At 54.9% G+C, this 18,542-nt stretch overlaps 1 protein-coding gene across 1 annotated transcript in view; it reads right to left on the minus strand.

Moving 5' to 3' along the window:
- The window catches only part of RBP3 (retinol binding protein 3), a 14,514-nt gene extending 1,715 nt beyond the window's left edge, over positions 1–12,799 (minus strand). Inside the window, exons 1-3 of the mRNA XM_006118148.5 lie at positions 9,677–12,799; positions 3,682–3,872; positions 1,661–1,803 (exon numbers count right to left, since the gene is read on the minus strand). Coding sequence (XP_006118210.3) covers positions 1,661–1,803; positions 3,682–3,872; positions 9,677–12,724 — 3,382 coding nt within the window. The 5' untranslated portion in view covers positions 12,725–12,799. The remainder of the gene's footprint in view (positions 1–1,660; positions 1,804–3,681; positions 3,873–9,676) is intronic.
- Between the last annotated feature and the right edge of the window lie 5,743 nt (positions 12,800–18,542).

The following is an 18,542-nucleotide window of genomic DNA, read 5'->3' on the forward strand; positions in this document are numbered from 1 at the left end:
GGCCCTCGGCATCGCAAGGGGAGCAGAGCCCTTGGACAATCTGTTCCTAAGCGTCTTTAAAAAGCTGGTCTTTTTAAAGCGTTCAAAGCTCCTTTAAGCAGCTGTCTGCTCTAGGCGCCCAGGGTGTTATCGTTAATGACTAGGGGAGATCCCGGCTGTGGCTCAAATTCCTACAAGGTGTCAAACGCAGAGAACATGCAAATTGGAGAGGAACCGTCGCCAAGGCCAGTGATGATGGAACCTGGTGAGGATCTGGGCTTGCGGGTGTCTCTTGGGCATCTTGGAAACAGCGCGTGCCACGCAGAAATGAACAGCTCCCAGAAGACATCCCCACCGGTCACAGCGGGGACGTTGGGCCAGCGCCCGCTCCCACTCCCAGTGGAGTCAGCCGGATTCTGCCGTTCTCTTTCATGGGCGTGGGAATGAACCAGGCCCCGGTGGTGCACCCCAGCTCGGGGTGCTTGGGAAAACAGGCGGGTTTGCTGCACGCTCCTAAGGTAACTGATTCATGCTGCTCCAGGTGTAATTATGGCTGGGGTGAAAAGAACTTAAATGTTTTACCAGTACACAGGGCTGGTAGGCCCCTAGGCAAGGGGGGGCCTTGGGTGGAAGGGCCCCAGCCAATATGCCCTCTAATCTTTTTCATCCATGTGCACATTTTTCCACTTGTGAGTGAAGAATAAATGTTGTTATATGCACCGAGGCATGTGTGGATGTGCACCACCAGGAGAAACACATAACCTAGCTGTGGGCACTCTGCTAATCAGCTGGATGACATTGAACACTCACCCGAGTGACTGCGCAAGTGTGTACCTTACAGGGAAAACTGCCCCCAGCCAGCCCATCAGAGCTGCCTGGCCCACGCCGCCCAGTGCTCTGACGGTGATTTAAAGGGCCCACGGCTTAACTTTGGCTGTATACTGGCTCATACCAGTTTCTTTCTGATATGCTGTACCAGTCCGTACCGGCCTATACCCGTTTCCTACCGATATGCCGTACTGGCCCGTACTGGCCTATACCCGTTTCTTACAGATATGCCGTACCGGCTCATACCAGTTTCTTACGGATATGCTGTACCAGTCCGTACCGGCCCATACCAGTTTCTTACCGATATGCCATACCGGTCCGTACCGGCCCATACCAGTTTCTTACCGATATGCCGTACTGGCCCGTACCGGCCCATACCAGTTTCTTACCGATATGCCGTACCGGTCCGTACCGGCCCATACCAGTTTCTTACGGATATGCTGTACCGGCCCGTACCGGCCCATACCAGTTTCTTACGGATATGCTGTACCGGCCCATACCAGTTTCTTACGGATATGCCGTACCGGTCCGTACCGGCCCATACCAGTTTCTTATGGATATGCCGTACTGGCCCGTACCAGTTTCTTACCGATATGCCGTACCGGCCTGTACTGTCTAACTTTCACCCCCGGGCTGCACTTTGTACCAGCACTGTCTGTGATCCCCCCCTTGCCAGTAAGATTGGTACTGAAGGTTGTTTGGAGCTCATTGTGCACTCTGATAATCACTAGGAAGCGGACACGGCCTAGGGCTGTTCTCCCACCGCGTGGCCAGCAGTGGTCGGGGAGCCGGCACAGGGCTCCCGCCGACCCCCGGAAGGGGAAGCTCCCGCACAAAGGACCTGCTGTCTCACCCGAGAGCTGTGGCTGGGTCCACATCTCACGCGTGGTGTCATCGGGCCGGTGGTAGACTTTGTCCAGCAGAACCGGGTGCCCTTCGTCAAAGAAGTAGGAGCACAGGGCCTCCAGGGAGGAGGTGGGGCCGCCGATATTGTACCTTTGTGAGACACCAGACACAACGCTCATCCCCAGCAGGTACAAACGTGGCGGAAACCGCGCGGCAAACTGGACACTGGCCCTGCTCATCTTCCTCCGACGAGCGTCTGCCCCAGCCGGCCCTTTCAGCTCTCCCCAGCTGGGCCTGGGCTGGTGGCTTAGCTAGTGACCCAGCTGCGACAGGGTCAAGGCCAAGTCCAAGGAGACAGAGACTCATACCTGTGGATCCAGGACAGAGGAGGCAGGGCCATGGGAGGGGTATGGGGAGGAGCAACTGAAGAGGGCTGTAGGGATGGAGCTAGTACCTGTGGGGGGCGCTGGAATAGGCAGCAACCCCAGTTCCAGAGGAGGCCCATGGGGCCGACAAGACCCAGGGAAAAGGCCAAGCAGGCTGGGATCCAGAGGAGAGGCTGTGTGTGGTGACCGGGAAGCAGCAAGAGAGGGTAGGAGGTAGCCAAGGAAGGAGAGCTTCTGTACAGTTTCTAGCCCACTGGGACAGCAAGTGTTTTGATAAGACAATAACAATACAGCGGCACTAACGATCTTTGCAGTGGTGGTCAATGTGCCCTCTAATTGTTCCCATCTATGTGTGGAATGAATTTTGTTCTGTGCGCCAAGGCATGTGCAGATGTGCACCACCCGTGGAAACACACGCTGCCAGCTGTGAGCACTCTGCTCATCTCTGGGCAGCATTTGAATCTCTCCCGGGTGGCCGCCTATGCACTCCGCTTCCAGGGAATCCCAGCGGTGGTGTAGCTGCATCAGAAGGTGGAGGAGACAATGTCTTTTGTTGGATCCAGCCCTGGTGTGGAGGCTTACGAGAGACTCTGCTCTCTCTCCCAGCGAGGCTGGTCTACCAGAAGATACTCGCCCACCCGCCTTCTCTCTCTAACCATGCCCACAGCTGACCTGCTGTGCAAAATCCAGCCTCGAAGGGTAGGAGAGTCCAGTGGTTAGAGCACTAGCCTATGACGTTCAAGCAGGGCCGTCCTTAGGCATATGCAGCATACCCAACTGCGAAGGGCACCGCTAAAGGGCACCCGTGGATGTCCGGGGCCATCGCCGGCCAATCCCCTACCCCCGCCACCTGCTCTACTTCCCAGCCCTGTCGGACCCGGTCCCCCAGCCCCTCTCCCCGTGCCCTGCCTCCCAGCCCCAATACCCAGCCCCCCACCTCCTGCCCTGCCTCCCATCAGCCCCTCACCCCCTGCCCTGCCTCCTGGCCCCGTTGAACCCAATCCTCCAACCCCCACCCCCTGCTTCATTTCCCAGCCCCATCAGCCCAACTCCCGAACTCCCCACTCCCTGCCCCACCTCCCAGCCCCGTTGCACCCAATCCCCCGGCCTCCAGTCTCCCTGCCCCAATCCTCCTGCCCCTCCCAGACCCCTGAGCAGTGCCCCCTGCAGGGGAGGGAGGGTGCAGGTGCTTGGGCTGCGTGGGGCACCAGAAGTCTGAAGAACAGTCCAGCTTCCAAGACTTGGGTGCGTATCCCTGCTTAGCCACAGACTTGCCGTGTGATGGGAGGCAAGTCACTTAGTCCCCAGCCAATGGGAGTTAGGCGCCTAAATACCTTTGAGGAGCTGGGTCTTAGACTGTCCGTGCCTTAGTGCTACATCTGCACGCTGGCAGTAATGGCCCTGCCGTGCCGTGCCGTGCCGTGCCGTGCCGCACAGGGGTGTTGTGGGCACAAATCCACTTAAGATGGCGAGGCGCTTAGGGAACACTCCAGGGGGCACCCCAGTACCAGGCACCCAGCAATCAGGAGCTGGCCCCTGCAAAGACACACGCTATGGGCTGAAAAATCGCCATGACGTGCCCTTGTTGCAAATGAAACTATACTTACGCAGACGACGTGGCGAATTTCCGGCCAGCCCTTACCTCATGTCTATGATTAACGCGTCCGTGTGAACAATTTTCTTCCAGACGTGCTCCAGCAGCAGCTCAGACACCTGCAGGAGAAGATCGCAGTCTCCAAACATGTCGAACCGCAGGTAGCCAATGTTGTTTTCGAAGACGTCGGTGCGGAAAGAAAATTTAATCAGATCTTCAAATACTTCTGGGGAAGGGATCTGAAAGAGTTTGCAAACCAAACCAAACAAACAAAGCCTAAACCATTATCTGGCACTGCATGCTTGGCCTGCGACTGGAAAGGAATCATGTGTTTCAGGTTTAGCCCATGCTGGGCATATGTTAAGAGTCTTGGGTTAGGAATATCATGTGGCGGGCATGTGTCAGGAATGCAAGAGTCTCATGTGTTGACCATATGTCCGGAATGTCTTGTGGGGCCCATGTGTGAAGATCTGTAGACATGAGACGTGTCAAGAATGTCATACGGTGCCCATGTGCTAAGATTCTTTTATGTGGGACATGTCAGGAATGCCATATGGTGCCCATGTGCTCAGATTCTTATGCATGGGGCATGGATCAGGAATGTCATATGGTGCCCATGTGCTACGATTCTTTTATGTGGGACATGGGTCTGGAAGCTCGCATGTGGAGCAGGGATTCCATTGATTTTGTTCCTCTGGCGGTTCCAGGGGCAACCGTCTCACACAAGTGATGGAAGACAACGTGTCACCAACAAGGAGAAGAAATATGTCCAGGGGAGAGGGGTGCGTGGGCCTAATTGTAGAGGCCTCCTTGGCACACATGAAGCCCCGGGGAAGAGGAGAGCCGGCCTGTGATGGGTTGAAGAGGATCCGATGTGGTTCTCCCACCACCTGGCTAAAACTCAGATTTGACACTTCTTGTAGGGCCCTAGCTAATTCAGGTGCATAGCTCTGTCACCCAGCCTCCGGGAGAGCAGACCTTTATGAATGCAGGTGGGACACACAGCTGTGGAAGAGCCAAGAACCTGCCCAGGCTGAAGGTAGCCCAGCAGTTGAAGGTAAATGCACGTTATTACGAGGGTTTTCGCCTCCGGAGGTTGCACCGCTCCCTTCCCAACGGTAAAGCTCCCCAGGTTATAGCTAGGAGGGGAAGCAACTCTCCCCAGATCTTGGCTTGAACCCAGGTCTATTGAGTAGTAGCCGCCTGCCCAGCCCATTAGCCACCCAGGCCAGTGTGTCCTCTATGCGCCTGATGTTTGTATTTGCTGGAGAGAGAATAAAACCTACAAATAACCCTTCATCAGCATGCCCAGATGGAACATCCCTTCACAAGGGTCTGGCCCCATTAGAGAGGAAGGGGGCTCCAGGCCGGGCTGGGCCAGGCCATCCTGTTCCATGGCACGGCCCCTTTAAGGAATGGGTATTTAAGGGAGCAGCTGACAACCCAGCTGTTTGCTGGAAGGGAAGCCATAGGAAATAGGGTGGGGTTGTGGGTGCTGGCTGGAGCCAAAGCAGAGCTCTGGAAAGGAAGGTTGGGGGATTCCTTAATGGGAGGAAAGATGAGGAAACTGGCTATTTAGAGCCTCTGAACATTAGATTGTAGGTGGGGGATGTTACTGGGAACACAGCGGGCTGCAGACAAGCTATATGAGCAGTCAGGGATCAAGGGGAGGGGTTCTGCTCTGTGTCAGAGATGGCCACTGCCCCAAGCATATTGCTTAAGAATTAGAAAATGTGTCTGGAAAACCTGAGCTAGGAGGGAAGGCCGAAGGAATTGGGCTTGTTTCGTTTGGAAAGGAGAAGCCGGAGAGGGGACATGAGAGCAGTTTTCGAGTATTTAAAGGTGTGTTACAAGGAGGAGGGAGAACAATTGTCCTTGGCTCTGAGGATAGAACAAGAAGCAATGGGCTTAAACTGCAGCAAGGGAGGTTTAGGTTGGACATTAGGAAAAACGTCTTGCCTGTCAGGGTGGTCAAACACTGGAATAAATTGCCCAGGGAGGTTGTGGAATCCCCATCCATGGAGATATTTAAGAGCAGGTCAGACAGACACCTGCCAGATGGTGCTTGGTCCTGCCATGAGGGCAGGGGACTGGACTCAATGACTCTCGAGGTCCCTTCCCGTTCTAGTGTTCTATGAGTCTCTATTTGTTCACACTGACAAGGCTTCCGGTACGGCTTCCACTTGCTTATTGAACGTGGTGTCCCCACTCGGCACCACACTGATTAAAGTGCCGCCAGCACTCCTGACTAGAGGGTGAGCCTTGTGTTTAACTGGGGTCTCCTTCAAGCCCCAGCTCCTGGAATTATGTAGCCAGGAGAGCTACTCAGCCTTGTTTTGAGGCTTGCAGAGAAAGCCGGAAAAACACGGGGAGCCTAACGGCACCAAAGCTGCCAGGCTAATTAAAAGCTTGGTTCTTGCTCCCAAATCTCATGATTTGGAGAGGCCTGTGGCATGATTGTTTTAAAATGGTGGTGGTGGACAAGAGGGGATTGTTTTCCTCTTGCACAATTAGAAGTTTCTGGCAGCTGTGTTAGGGAAGAACTAGGGTGTGACCACTCAGGCCAAAGATCAACTCTTTTGTAGAGGCAGGAGGGGCCGTGGCCAGCTGCAGCTAACAGCAAGCTCTTGCTGCTGTGAAATGGAATGGTTACAGCAGAAAAGTTGAATTGTTACTTACAAGCTCACTGGGCTTTAATAAGAACACCATAAAGCGCAGGAAGTGTGTGTGTGTGTGTGGGATTAGAACCAAGATTCTTCTAACTGCCCAGGTGTAACTGTGCTTGGATAAGGCTGTCTGGCACGATGTAGGGCTAAGATGTTGGCCTGGCCCGCAAAAGAGTGGGATTCAATTCCTGGCTCTGCCACTTCCCAGCTCCATGGCCTTGGGCATGTCACTTCCTCGCTCCCTACCTCAGTTTCCCTACCTGCTCTTAACCTGGTTTTGGAGAAGGGATTGTCTCACTGTGTTGGCAAAGCAAAATGGGGCTCTGTTCTCAGCTCCTCAACTAGCACTGCCAAAAATGATGGGCTGTCTCTCCTCCCCACCCCACCCCACCCCTTGCCACCCTGAGGTTGGCTTTAAAAATCATGCGATGTTTTTAAAAAAAAAAAATTTGGGGGGGATCATTTTCTCCAGTTTTTGAGCCTTGAGAGTTACAGCCAAGTCATGTCTTCTCTGCAGCCAGCAGGGCTAGAAACATATGTCTTTTTAAAAGGAAAACTGAGGTTCTCGTGTGATCTTGGAGAAATAAAAGCATCAAGAAAAACACACTGTAGGGCAGTTCTGATTCCACCCAGTACTGGTGCACACACAAACCAGCACACTGCCCTGGAACCATTTTAACCAGCATCCTCCCCAGTGTGGAATAAAGGAGAATAATCACTTCTCTAGATCTGCTTGCAATGCTCCTACTGCCCTGACACTGTCCCTTTAAGCAGAGTGTTATGTCTGTTTTCACCAGTGTGGCCAAGCAAAAAGACAGAAGCAACCCTACCTCTGTCCCACTGGTGTGCCGGTACCCCCTTTCCTCCCAAATCACTGACCACCACCCCAGAAAGCACCCCCAGGGGGTGAGACTGAATGCCTAATTCTCACCCTGGAAAGGGAAGGTCTGAGATGCATTTACCATGAATCCCCCTTTCTAGAGATGCAGGGTTTCACCCCTTGGGTGGATGCTGGGAAAATTAACTCCCAAATTCCCATGGGGGCTAGAGGGAGCTTCGCAGCCCTGGGCGACTGGGAGCCCAAGCCCGGGGTGTTCGTTGCCGGGGATGTCACCCCCGTCCCCCGCCCGCCTGCCCGCCATCCCTGGGCTTTGGCTGCTCTGTTCGGCCTCGGTATCAAGGTCCAGTGGCCACCACCCCCACGTCGCTGGGCCTGGCTGGCTCTGTAGGGCTTCAGGAAGGAGGGGGCAGTGCGTGGAAGGGGAGCCTGCCCTGGGAAAGAGGGGTCCTGCCACTATGAGCGGCTCTGCCCCACGGCAGCACAGGCCTCCAGGGGGTTTTCAGAAAACAGCACAGACAGCGCCCCCCAGTGGCAGCGAGAGCGAGGCCAAGGTCCCTCCTGCAAAGAGGGTCAAGTGGGACCCCCCCAGCTCAGAGTGGAGGGGGCATCGCTGGAGCGTCGTGGGCCCTCCTGCTGGCCCTGTACTGTGCACAATAGCCCCCCACCCTCTGCTGCCACTGCGCTTGGATGAGACTGTCCGGCACAAAGTAGGGCTAGGAAGTTGGCCTGCCCCGCAAAAGAGCGGGGTTCAGTTCCTGGCTCCGCCACTTCCCAGCTCTGTGGCCTTGGGCAAGTCACTTCCTCCTCTCCTGCCTCAGTTTCCCCACCGGCTCTGGGCCTCTCTTTGGGGCAGGGCTTGTCTCCTACTATGTTTGCAAAGCACCAGATGCAATTTGGCTGTGAGCTCAGCACCGCTAGGTGCCTCTGCTGTGCAAATGAACAGCCCGGCCAGCGCCACACGACCGAAACTGATGGGTCGCCCCCCCCCCCCTTGAAATCCTGAGGTTGGCTTAAAAAATCACGAGATAAAAAATATATTTGGGGTTCGTTTCCTCCGGTATTTCTGCCTTGAGAGTTACAGCCAAGTTGAGTCTTCGCTGCAGCCAGCACCTCTCCTCCCCTTCCTGCTCTCCCGTCTGCAGCTCCCCACGCCTGTCTCCCCTTCTGCTGCAGCAAAACCCTCCCCCCTTAGCTGACTCTTAGGCAGGGGGGTTGACGAGTTGGGGGGCACTTTTAGGGACCTGACAGCAGGTCGCCAGTGAGCCATGGCCCATATTTTAGCAAGTTGCACCCACAGATGTTTCCCTTTACCCGGGGGGTGCTCCATGCTCCAGGGCTCCTGGGAGGTGGGCGAGCAATGGAACGGGGACTCGTGGATGCGTTTCCCCGCTTTAGCAGAGGGTCTGTCGCAGCGCCATGGGAAGGGGCTGCAAGTCTTGGCAAGCCACCCTGCCACAAGTGCCCTTTGCTGGAAATGCTCAACCGCAACCCCCGGGGAGGGGGGCTGAGCGCCTGGCACGAGGTCACCTCCACCGCCAGTCCTACGAGCCAGAGACCTTGCAGGGCGGGAGCCCAGAGAGCTCTCTGCAGGGAGACGCCCCACAACGCGGCTGAGGAGGCCACAGCCAGGCAAACCGCACAGTGACGCAGGGACGGTCAATCTCAGGGAGCTCCCTATAATCCCGGGCGTCCCACGGAAAGAAGGCGGGGGCGGTCGTTTTCTATGTGCAGATGGCAACATACGTGGGCGTGTCTCATGAGGACGGTCCCTAGAGCAACCCCTGTATCTCAGGTCAGAAAAACAGATGCCACCAGGGCAGGTCATGCCAGGAACATCCTCACGGAGCCCAGCTGACTACCCTGCGGCAGAACTAGAGCATCTGAGAAGAAGTCACATGTGGCCTGGTAGGAGGCACCATCCGTGTAATCAGGGCGAGGCTCCTCCCGGCCACCCTTCCACGTTCGCACGTGAATTCCCCAGTCGTGGGAGAGGTCGGCTCAACAGCCCCAGAGCAGAGACTGAGCCAGGTCCCCTGAGGAAGATCAGCGAATGCGCCTCAAACCCTGACCTATTTTAGGGGGATAGAGGAGAATTCAGTCTCCTAAGCCCATTTGGAACTTGGCCTCTGGGCGAGGAAAGCTGGGAGGCAGGAATCATAGACTACAAGGACTGGAAGGGACCTCGAGAGGTCATCGAGTCCAGTCCCTGCCCTCATGCCAAGACCAAATCCTGTCTAGACCATCCCTGATAGACACTTATCTAACCTGCTCTTAAATATCTCCAGTGATGGAGATTCCACAACCTCCCTGGGCAACTTATTCCAGTGTTTAACCCCCCTGACAGGTAGGAACTTTTTCCTAATGTCCAACCTAAACCTCCCTTGCTGCAGTTTAAGCCCATTGCTTCTTGTTCTATCCTCAGAGGGCAAGAAGAGCAATTTTTCTCCCTCCTCCTTATGGATGGGGACCATAATTCACGGCAGAAGCCACGCGAGGGATGCTAGGGGGTCCCAGGTTGAGCGTGTGTAGGTCTTACCTGCATGGGCAGGATCCCCGGGAGGCGGTCCTTGGAGTGCTCTGGGATGTGGGCTATTTTCAGGTGGATGTCTCCAGACAGGGTACGCAGGTCACTGGCCACCTTCTTGGCCAGCTCCTCCTCCGAGTTCACCCTCTTGTACGTGTCCGTGGGGGCGAGGGTGGCGAACTTGGCTGCGACGTCGGCACCCACATCTGCCAAGGCGTAGTTGTCCGCCACCAGCTGCCCCACCGCCCGGAGCACGCCAGGCACCGTGGCGCGGAAGGCGGCCGTCTGCTGGGCCACCGCCAGGGCCTCGCTCGCCTGGACGGTGATATGCGGCTCCACCCCGGTCACACTCCATGCTTTGCCAGTGAGGGGGCTGAGAATCACCTGGCTGGGGATGGAAGCGTACAGGGAGCTATTGCCGACCTGGTAGATGGCGCCCGAGAGCGAGCCGCCCATGGTGGGTTCCCCAATGATGGTGGCCCGGTGCAGATCCTTCATGGAGCGGGCGAAGGCTTCGGCCGCTGAGCCGCTGACGTGGCTGGTCAGGATGTAGATGTCCTTGAGGGAGCCATATCTCTGGCCCGTGACCTGGGGGAGGGTCCACACCTCAGTGCTGCGGGCGGTGCTGCGGTCAAAGAGGGTGTAGAGGTGGCGCGGGGGCTCGGCCTCGAAGAAGTAGGAGCAGAAGACGGGCACGCCCGTGGAGTAGCCGCCCACGTTGTACCTCATGTCGACGATCATGGCGTCGGTGCCCACCAGCTTGTCCCAGACGAGGCGCATGACCTGCGGCCGGATGGCCTTCACCGTCTCCGCGTCGGCCATCATGTCGAAGCGCAGGTAGCCCAGGTTGCCTGGCAACACCTCCACCTTGAAGAGGGCCTCGATGATGTAGGCCAGCTCCTCGGGGGTGGGGATCTTGTCGGGGGCCTGCTCCTCCGGGCTGGGCTCCACGTGGCTGTGGAAGACGTGCAGCCGGTGGTCCCCGGAGGCCTCCTGCAGGTCGTTGGTGAGCTGGGCGGCCAATGTCTCCAAGTCCACGGCTGAGCGGTAACCACCTTGGGCCCTCTTGGTGCTTAACATGGCACTGGCTTTCCCGGCCACTTCAGGAACGGCGTAATGAGCCTCCAGGAGCTGTCCAGTGCTTTCCACGAGAGGCCCCATGACCTGGTGGAAAGCCAGCACCTCCCTGGCCTTCTCCAGCGCCTCGTCTGCCAGCACGATGGCATCGGGCACCACGCCTCCGCCCAGCCAGCTGTCGCCATGGTTGTCGACGAAGGAGATGACGGGCACGGTGACGGTGAGGCCTTGAGTGAGGCCCCCCTCTGGCTGCAGCAGGGGGAAGGTGCGGGTGTGCGAGAGACGGCCCGCGGTGATCTCGCCGATCAGCGTGGCGCGGCCCAGGGACTGCATGAGGTAGGCGAACTCCTCGGCCGCCGTGGCTGTGCGGTGGCTGGTGAGCAGGTAGACACCACGCCGGGCCCCGTAGGGCCGGCCCAGCAGCTCCTCCTGGCTCTTGTGCTCCTGCGTGTGGTTGGTGCGCCGGTCGTAGGTCGTGAAGAAGTGGACAGGGCCGGCGGCGGGGTCCTGGAAGTAGGAGAGCAGCAGGGGCACGGCGCTGGAGGACGGGCCCCCGGGGTTGTAGCGCAGGTCCACGACCAGGTGCTCCGTGGCCTGCAGGGGCTCCCACACCTTGTGAACGATGTAGGGGCCCAACTTAGCCAGCACGGAGGCGTCGGCAAACTCGTCAAAGCGCATGTAACCTACGTTGCCCGGCAGCACCACCACCTGGAACACGGTGTCCACCAGGGCCCGCTGCAGCGCCTCGTTGTCGGGCAGGTCTGCTGCCCTCGGGATCCCCTCCTCCGCGGGCTGGGGAGCAGCCTCGCCCGGCGCGGTGACGTGGAGCAGGAGGCGTGGGTCCTCAGACACAGCCTGCAGCTCCGCGTTGAGCTTGGCGGCCAGGTCCTCGGCAGACTGGACGGCGGAGTGGTCGAAGGCGGAGAGATGCTGCAGCAGTGCGGGCACCTGCTCCACCAGGGTGTAATAGTCTTGCAGGATGCCCTGGAGGCGGCTGATTGTGCCGGGCACCGCTCTGCGCACCGACAAGATGGCCAGGGCCTTCTCCAGGGCCTCCTCTATGTGGCTGGCCACACAGGGCCTCACCCCGGTGACCTCCCAGCTCTGCTTGCCCCCGCTCAGAGGGCTCAGGGACCGCGAGACGGGCACCGTCACGTAGAAGTGAGAGGCACCGATCCGCAGCTTCTGGACGTCCAGCGAGCCCCCCGCTGTCCTCTCTCCCACGAGGACGGCCCTGGGTACGTGTTGGAGGATGTAAGCCACGTCTTCGGCCACCCCGGTGGTGTGTCGGCTGACCAGCACGATGACGTCTTTGTCCTGCCCGTATCTCTCCCCCAGCACCTGGGGCAGGGTCCATATCTCTGTGGTGGTGTTGGAGGGCCGGTGGTACACCGTATCCACGTGCAGCACCTGGCCTGCTTCGTACAGGTAGGAGATGATGAAGGGGATGCCGGAGACCCGGCCCCCGGTGCTGTAGCGCAGGTCTAGCACCAAGGCGGAAGTCCCTACCAAGGTCTTCCACACCTTGTCCACCAGGAAAGCCCCGACCTTCTGCACCACCTCTTGGCCGATGATATGATCAATCCTCAGGTAGCCCACGTTGCCCTCCAGCACGTCGTACTTCACCACATGCTGAATAAGATCCAGGAGCTGCTCCCGAGTGAGGGACCCCTCCATTTCTTGCTTGGGCATCGCGGGAGCCAGTGGTTCAAAGGAGATCACCAGTCTTGGGTCGTTCAAGGCACCTTGCACGCCAGCCGTCAAGACATTGGCCAACAATGTGGGATCGGAGATGTCCAGGATCTCCCCACTTTTGACGGCCTGTTCGATAGCATCTTGCATCCCCACCAGGTTTTCGGGGAAGCAGTAATTATCCAGAAGGACCGTAGCCATGTCCAGCACCAAGGTGGGTTGGAAGATTTCCTCCGTACGTACAGGGCAGAAAACCAACGCAGAGAACAGTAAGAGAGACTCCCTAATCATTTTGAATCATTAGGGAGAGGCAAACAAATTGATAAGAAATCAGAGACGCTGGTCGATCTAGATGCGTTTAGCTCTCCGCTGACCTTCTCTGTCTGTGAACTCCGGGAGCGCCGACTAAAATCCTTTATCTGCGTTAAACCTTTAATCTCATTAAACTGAAGTGCATCAGCCAGTGTGCACCAATAGGTGACGTTCAGCATCATGCCACTGTTCAAACCTCTTATGAAACCGTATTGAATCACCAGCAAGGAGACATTTATACGGGGTTGTTAACTTGTCAGAGGGACTCTGAGAAGTCTCAGTGCTCTCAACACGCCCATTTTAAACTGCTTCGGACTAATCAACCTCCTTAAAGGCAAAGCCATTGGGTGTAGAACCACCATGAAATTGAGCAATAATCCAACCGATTCTTATGGCTTGTGGCAAAATATTAGCTGGAGACTGTTGAATGGGCAGATAATTTGGCTTTCTTTGCCCTAGTGATGAATTTGAATTGTCGGTGCTCTGTATTTCCCAGAGCGTCGTCTGTGACCGGCTGGAATTGCGTTCTGCAGCTCAGGCATCTCCGCTAGAAACACAGAACATTCGAAACTGCTTATTAACTCTCCGCCCATTTGTTTCAGTGAGGACAGTTCCCCGCCTGGGGAATGGGGCTTTGCAAAACACATTCGCCTCAACAGGCCGCAGCTAAATCCGAGGTGACTTTAATCTTTGTAATTTGCACTCAGGGAGACTTTGCGGGTAATGCCACTGGGTAACATATGGTCGTGTCTGGCGGAGGCTTCCAGCCAATAGCCACGCGGCTTGAGATTCTAAAATAGAACTTTGTTTTCCGACGGCTTCGGGACCCCATTGTATTAAGAGTTTGCAAGCGGATCAGGCCGAGCGGGATACGGCTGCGGGTGGCGTCCGTTGGAATGGTCAACATGCCGAGCTCCGGGGGCGACATCACAAGACACGTGCCGAACCTTTGAGACCAGCGCTGGCTGAGTGACGCAAGGAGAGTGTGGGGAGAAGGAGCCATAGCCTTTTCCTACGGCTTCCGGAATGAAGAATGGGCCTCACCTTATTGGCATGTATTGGTGGAGGCATGGGGAGGGGCCCTAGCCAGTTCCCTCACCTGATTGGCCATTCCCCTTCAGTGCCATGGAGGGATGACTAACTTCTAGCCTGTAGCAAGTTTGTGACTGCCCACCATGGCAACTTCCACTGGACACTCTGGGAATGAACTCAGTCCAGGCTTGGAGCATCCGCTTCATTGCACTAGGCCCTACATCTCTCCCAGACCATGGTACCCTTCCCTCAGGGTACTGCCCCATGGTCAACCTGTGGAACCCCTTGCCAGAGGATATTGGGAACCACAGTCAACCTGTGGAACCCCTTGCCAGAGAATATTGGGAACCACAGTCAACCTGTGGAACTCCTTGCCAGAGGATATTGGGAACCACAGTCAACTTGTGGAACTCCTTGCCAGAGGATGTTGTGAAGACCAGGATTTTAACAGGGTCCAAAAAAGAACTAGATAAATTCATGGAGGACAGGTCCATCAATACTTATTAGCCAGGCTGGGTTGGAATGGTGTCCCTAGTCTCTGTCAGGGCCTGGGAATGGATGACAGTAGAGGGAATCACTTGATGATTCCGTTTCTGTTCACTCCCTCTGGGGTACCTGGCATTGGCCACTGTGGGCAGACAGGGCACTGGGCCGGCTGGACCTTTGGTCGGGCCCAGGACGGCCGTTCTTCTGCTCTGAGGTCCTCCCTTTGCAGCACACACCAACTACTTATACCCACCTTGCCTCAGCGATTCCCTGCCAACCATCATCTAGCCCCGGCCTCGGGGACCTGCTGCCTTCTCCTGCCCTGACTGCTCCTCTGCAGCTCTAGTACCTCCCCTGTCGCTGGGCCTCATCCTGGGGTTTATTCAGGCCTGAGCGCCCTGCTCCTTCCACCGCTGGAGCAAGAGTGAGCGCTTCCTGGCCAGCCATCTTTTTATACTGCCCTGCTGCACTCTGATTGGCTGCCACAAGCTCTCTGCCAATTGGCAGGCGGCTAACTGCGCCCCCTGCTGGTTATTATCCCCAAAGCACATTGTCCTTTCCCTGGTGCAACGGTACAAAAGCTGGATGCTAAGAAGGGATTGTTCTTTAAGAATGCGCTGACACCTTTAAACAAATAGCATTTAGAGGTGAGTCAAAACCGTGGCCCCGCCATCCCACAGCAGTGTGCTCCAGTAGATACAGCTGCTGGTTTGGGTCTCAAAAGATTTCCGTGGTATTCCCAGCCTTGCCACCGATTCATTATGTGACTTTGGGCAAGTCATTCACCTCTTGTGGCTTCTGTGTCTCCTCCCTTCCATTGTTGGTCTTGTCTGTTTAGTTGTAAGCTCTCCAGGGCAGAATGGGGCTCATAGTAAGTGTATATGCAGCACCTAGCACAATGGGTCTCCTGATCGCTGTAATAATAACCAGAATTAGAGACAAAACCCTTGTGTTTAACCAGCTGAACTGAATGAGGCTGGAGTACCTGTGGGAAAAAATAGTAAAGGCTGAACCTCTCTAGTCCGGCACTCTCGGGATCTGACTGGTTCTGAACCAGAGGATTTTCTGAACCACGGGAGGTCAATATTGTCTAGCAGCATTACCAACACGTCCACTGCTCACTGGGCTCTGAGAAGACATGAAGGGGTAAACTGGAGCTAAATCACAGCACAGAACACTGAGATCCAGGACTGGTGGCTGTAAACAAACTTTATGGGGACCATGAAGGTCTAGATGGGACCAGGGATGGTCTAGACAGTACTGGGTCCTGCCGTGAGGGCAGGGGACTGGACTTGATGACCTCTCAAGGTCCCTTCCAGTCCTAGTATTCTATGAGAAACTTGGCCACACCCATGAAAAGCTAACTCAAATCATGCCGGACCATGGAGGTTGCCAGACCAGAGAGTGCCAGACTAGAGAGGTTCAACCTGCCTATGACCATGTCACGGATCACTATCTCCAAATGCATACCCATAAGAGGCCAAATTAAGGCTGGACACAACTTTAAATCTGGCATTTCCTAACGTCTGAACACTTGACGTTGCACCTCTAATACCGGTTTTCTAGTGAGATTCTGTGTATGCAAGTTCTTAGGATTGTATAAAAAGCAAACTGAAATTCCAGCATAGAATCCTAGACCTCTAGAATTTGGAAGGGACCTCGAGAGCTCATTGAGTCCAGTCCTCTGCCCTGTGGAATCACATCATCATTCACATGGAGCATCTACACGACAGAGTGGCACTTTTAGGTCCTCTACATCGATATTTGGCAGTTGCGCTAATGTAACGGAATGCAATGGTGATTAGCATCTGCTGTGATTCAGCACTAGAAGGGCATGAGACACATACTTTACTGGGGGCTTCATAGATATCTGCGCCCTAAACGACACGGAACATACAAGACCTGTTTTCCAACTGGAGTGGGAGTTTCTCTCTTTCTCTCTCTTTCTTTCTCGCTGCGGCAGTGGGGTATGCCCGGGAGCCACAGGGCTGGACTGCAGAATGGATCCATTGTGACAGAAATCAGTCCAGAAAAGTACAATCACCCTTGTCCCTCGGAATGTGTCAGCACGGATCTCTTATCCTGTCCATCTGTACATTAGCCTGCATGATTCAAGCACGCACCTTTCCATCCCAGGAGAAACTAATGGTGTTGCATGTTTGCAGAGTGTCTGCCCTGGAGTGGCTTTTTAGACTCTTTTGCTAGTTGGTGCATAATGCAGACATGCTAACACGGAGATTGGGGATCAGTGCAGGAGAGGACAGAAAAAGCGCTGGGTGATTTGCCTTGACAGAAAGGGGACCTCAGAGTTTCTTGAGGTCTGCAGCAGGAGTGAAAAGAAGTGGGTGCACCAAAAGCTGCCCTAAAACCCAGAACATAAAAACAGACACACTAGGTCAGACCAAAGGTCCATTTAGCCCAGTGTCCTGTCTGCCTACAGTGGCCAATGCCAGGTGCCCCAGAGGGAGAGAACACAATAGGTGATCTTCCCCTGTCACTCACCTCCAGACAAATAGAGGCTGGGGACATCATCTCTACCCATCCTGGCTCATAGCCATTGATGGGCCTGACCGCCATGACTCTATCTAGCTCTTTCTTGAACCCTGTTAAAGTTCTAGCCTTCACCGTATCCTCTGGCAAGGAGTTCCACAGGTTGACTGTGCGCTGAGTGAAGAAAAACTTCCCTTGGTTTGTTTTAAACCTGTCTCCTATTAATTTCATTTGGTTACCCCTAGTTCTTAGGTTATGCACGGACCCCGCTCTTCCCTGTAGCCTCCTAATCCCCCCTGTAGCCTCCTAATCCCCCATGATTTCTGCCTAGCCACTGTGGCTACTTAGTCATGGCTTTCTGGGCCCAGGTGGAGCCTGGTTCTACCTGGTTCTGAACACCTTCATCCAGCACTGCTACCTCTGTGTTCAAACATCACGTGTCAGGAACTCAACGAGTGAGCCTGGCTTGAAATCCTCCTGGGTTCTTTGTATTTGCTGTCTCCCTTCAGCGCACATGCGGGTTATATTGAACGCTTAGCTGGGCAACCAGCCAGGCTAGAAAGGTACTTCAAAAAAGCGAACACGCCGAGTCTCCCATAGTCACGTGACTTCAGATGTCAGGGCTTTATGCAACGTCCCAGATACCACGAAAAGGACGCCTTCGGGTGCAATAAAATTCGACATACCGGGTGACGAAAAATTCCCCAGCATGCACAGCTCCACAGCCGTGGCACCAGAAAAGATTTTCCAGACTTTTCAGCCCATTTGTCCATCAATTTTATTGCCCTGGTCAAGCAGCCGCCAAACCCTGATGCTTATGAGGAAAGTGAAATAGCCCATTACATTCATAACCGTGTATATGAAGAAATTCTGCCTGACCACAAAGACGCACTTGTGCCTTGAAGCACAAAACTTGGCTTACTCTTTTCTTAACATATGGTCTTGACTAAGACTTTAATTACAGGAAGGCCTGAAACAAAGCCCCATTTCTGAGCACCCACCAAAATCACAGAAATGTAGGACTTGCAGGGACATCAAGAGGCTGCCTCGTCCAGTCCCCTGCATTCACGGCAGGGCTAGACCATGCCCGGAAGGTGTTTGTCTGAACTGTTCTTAAAAACCTTCAATGATGGAGATTTCACAATGTTCTTAGGCAATGTGTTGTTTAACCACCCTGACAGTTAGGAAGTTTTTCCTAATGTCCAACCCAAACCTCCTTTGCTGCAATTTAAGCCCCAAAAATCTTCCCTCATAGAGGTCATGTTTTCTAGACCTTCCGTCATTTTTGGTGCTCTTCTCTGGACCTTCTCCAATCTCTCCACGTCTTTCCTGAAAAGTGGTGCCCAGAACTGGACACAATCCTCAGCTGAGGACTAATCAGTGTGGAGAAAGACTTCCTGTGTTTTGCTTATGACACTCCTGCTTATACGTCACGGAACGAATTTTGGTTTTTTTGCAACCGTGTCACACTGCTGACTCATATTCAGCTTGTGACCCATTATAACCCCTAGATCCCTTTCTGCCGTATTCATTCCTAGGCAGTCACTCCCCATTTAGTATGTGCGCTATTGATTGTTCCTTCCTACCTGGAGCACTTTGCATTTGTCCTTATGGAATTTTACCCTGTTTACTTCAGACCATTTCTCCAGTTTCTCCAGATCACTTTATCTTATCCTCCAGAGCACTTGCCACCCCTCCCAGCTTGGTGTCCTCCGCAAACTTTATAAGTGTGCCCTCTAAGCCAGCACTTAAATCATTTACGAAGCTGCTCTATTGTAAGCTAAACCAA

The sequence above is a fragment of the Pelodiscus sinensis genome, chromosome 8 (genome assembly GCF_052426305.1).
Source record: "Pelodiscus sinensis isolate ZL-2025 chromosome 8, ASM5242630v1, whole genome shotgun sequence".
NCBI lineage: Eukaryota > Metazoa > Chordata > Testudines > Trionychidae > Pelodiscus > Pelodiscus sinensis.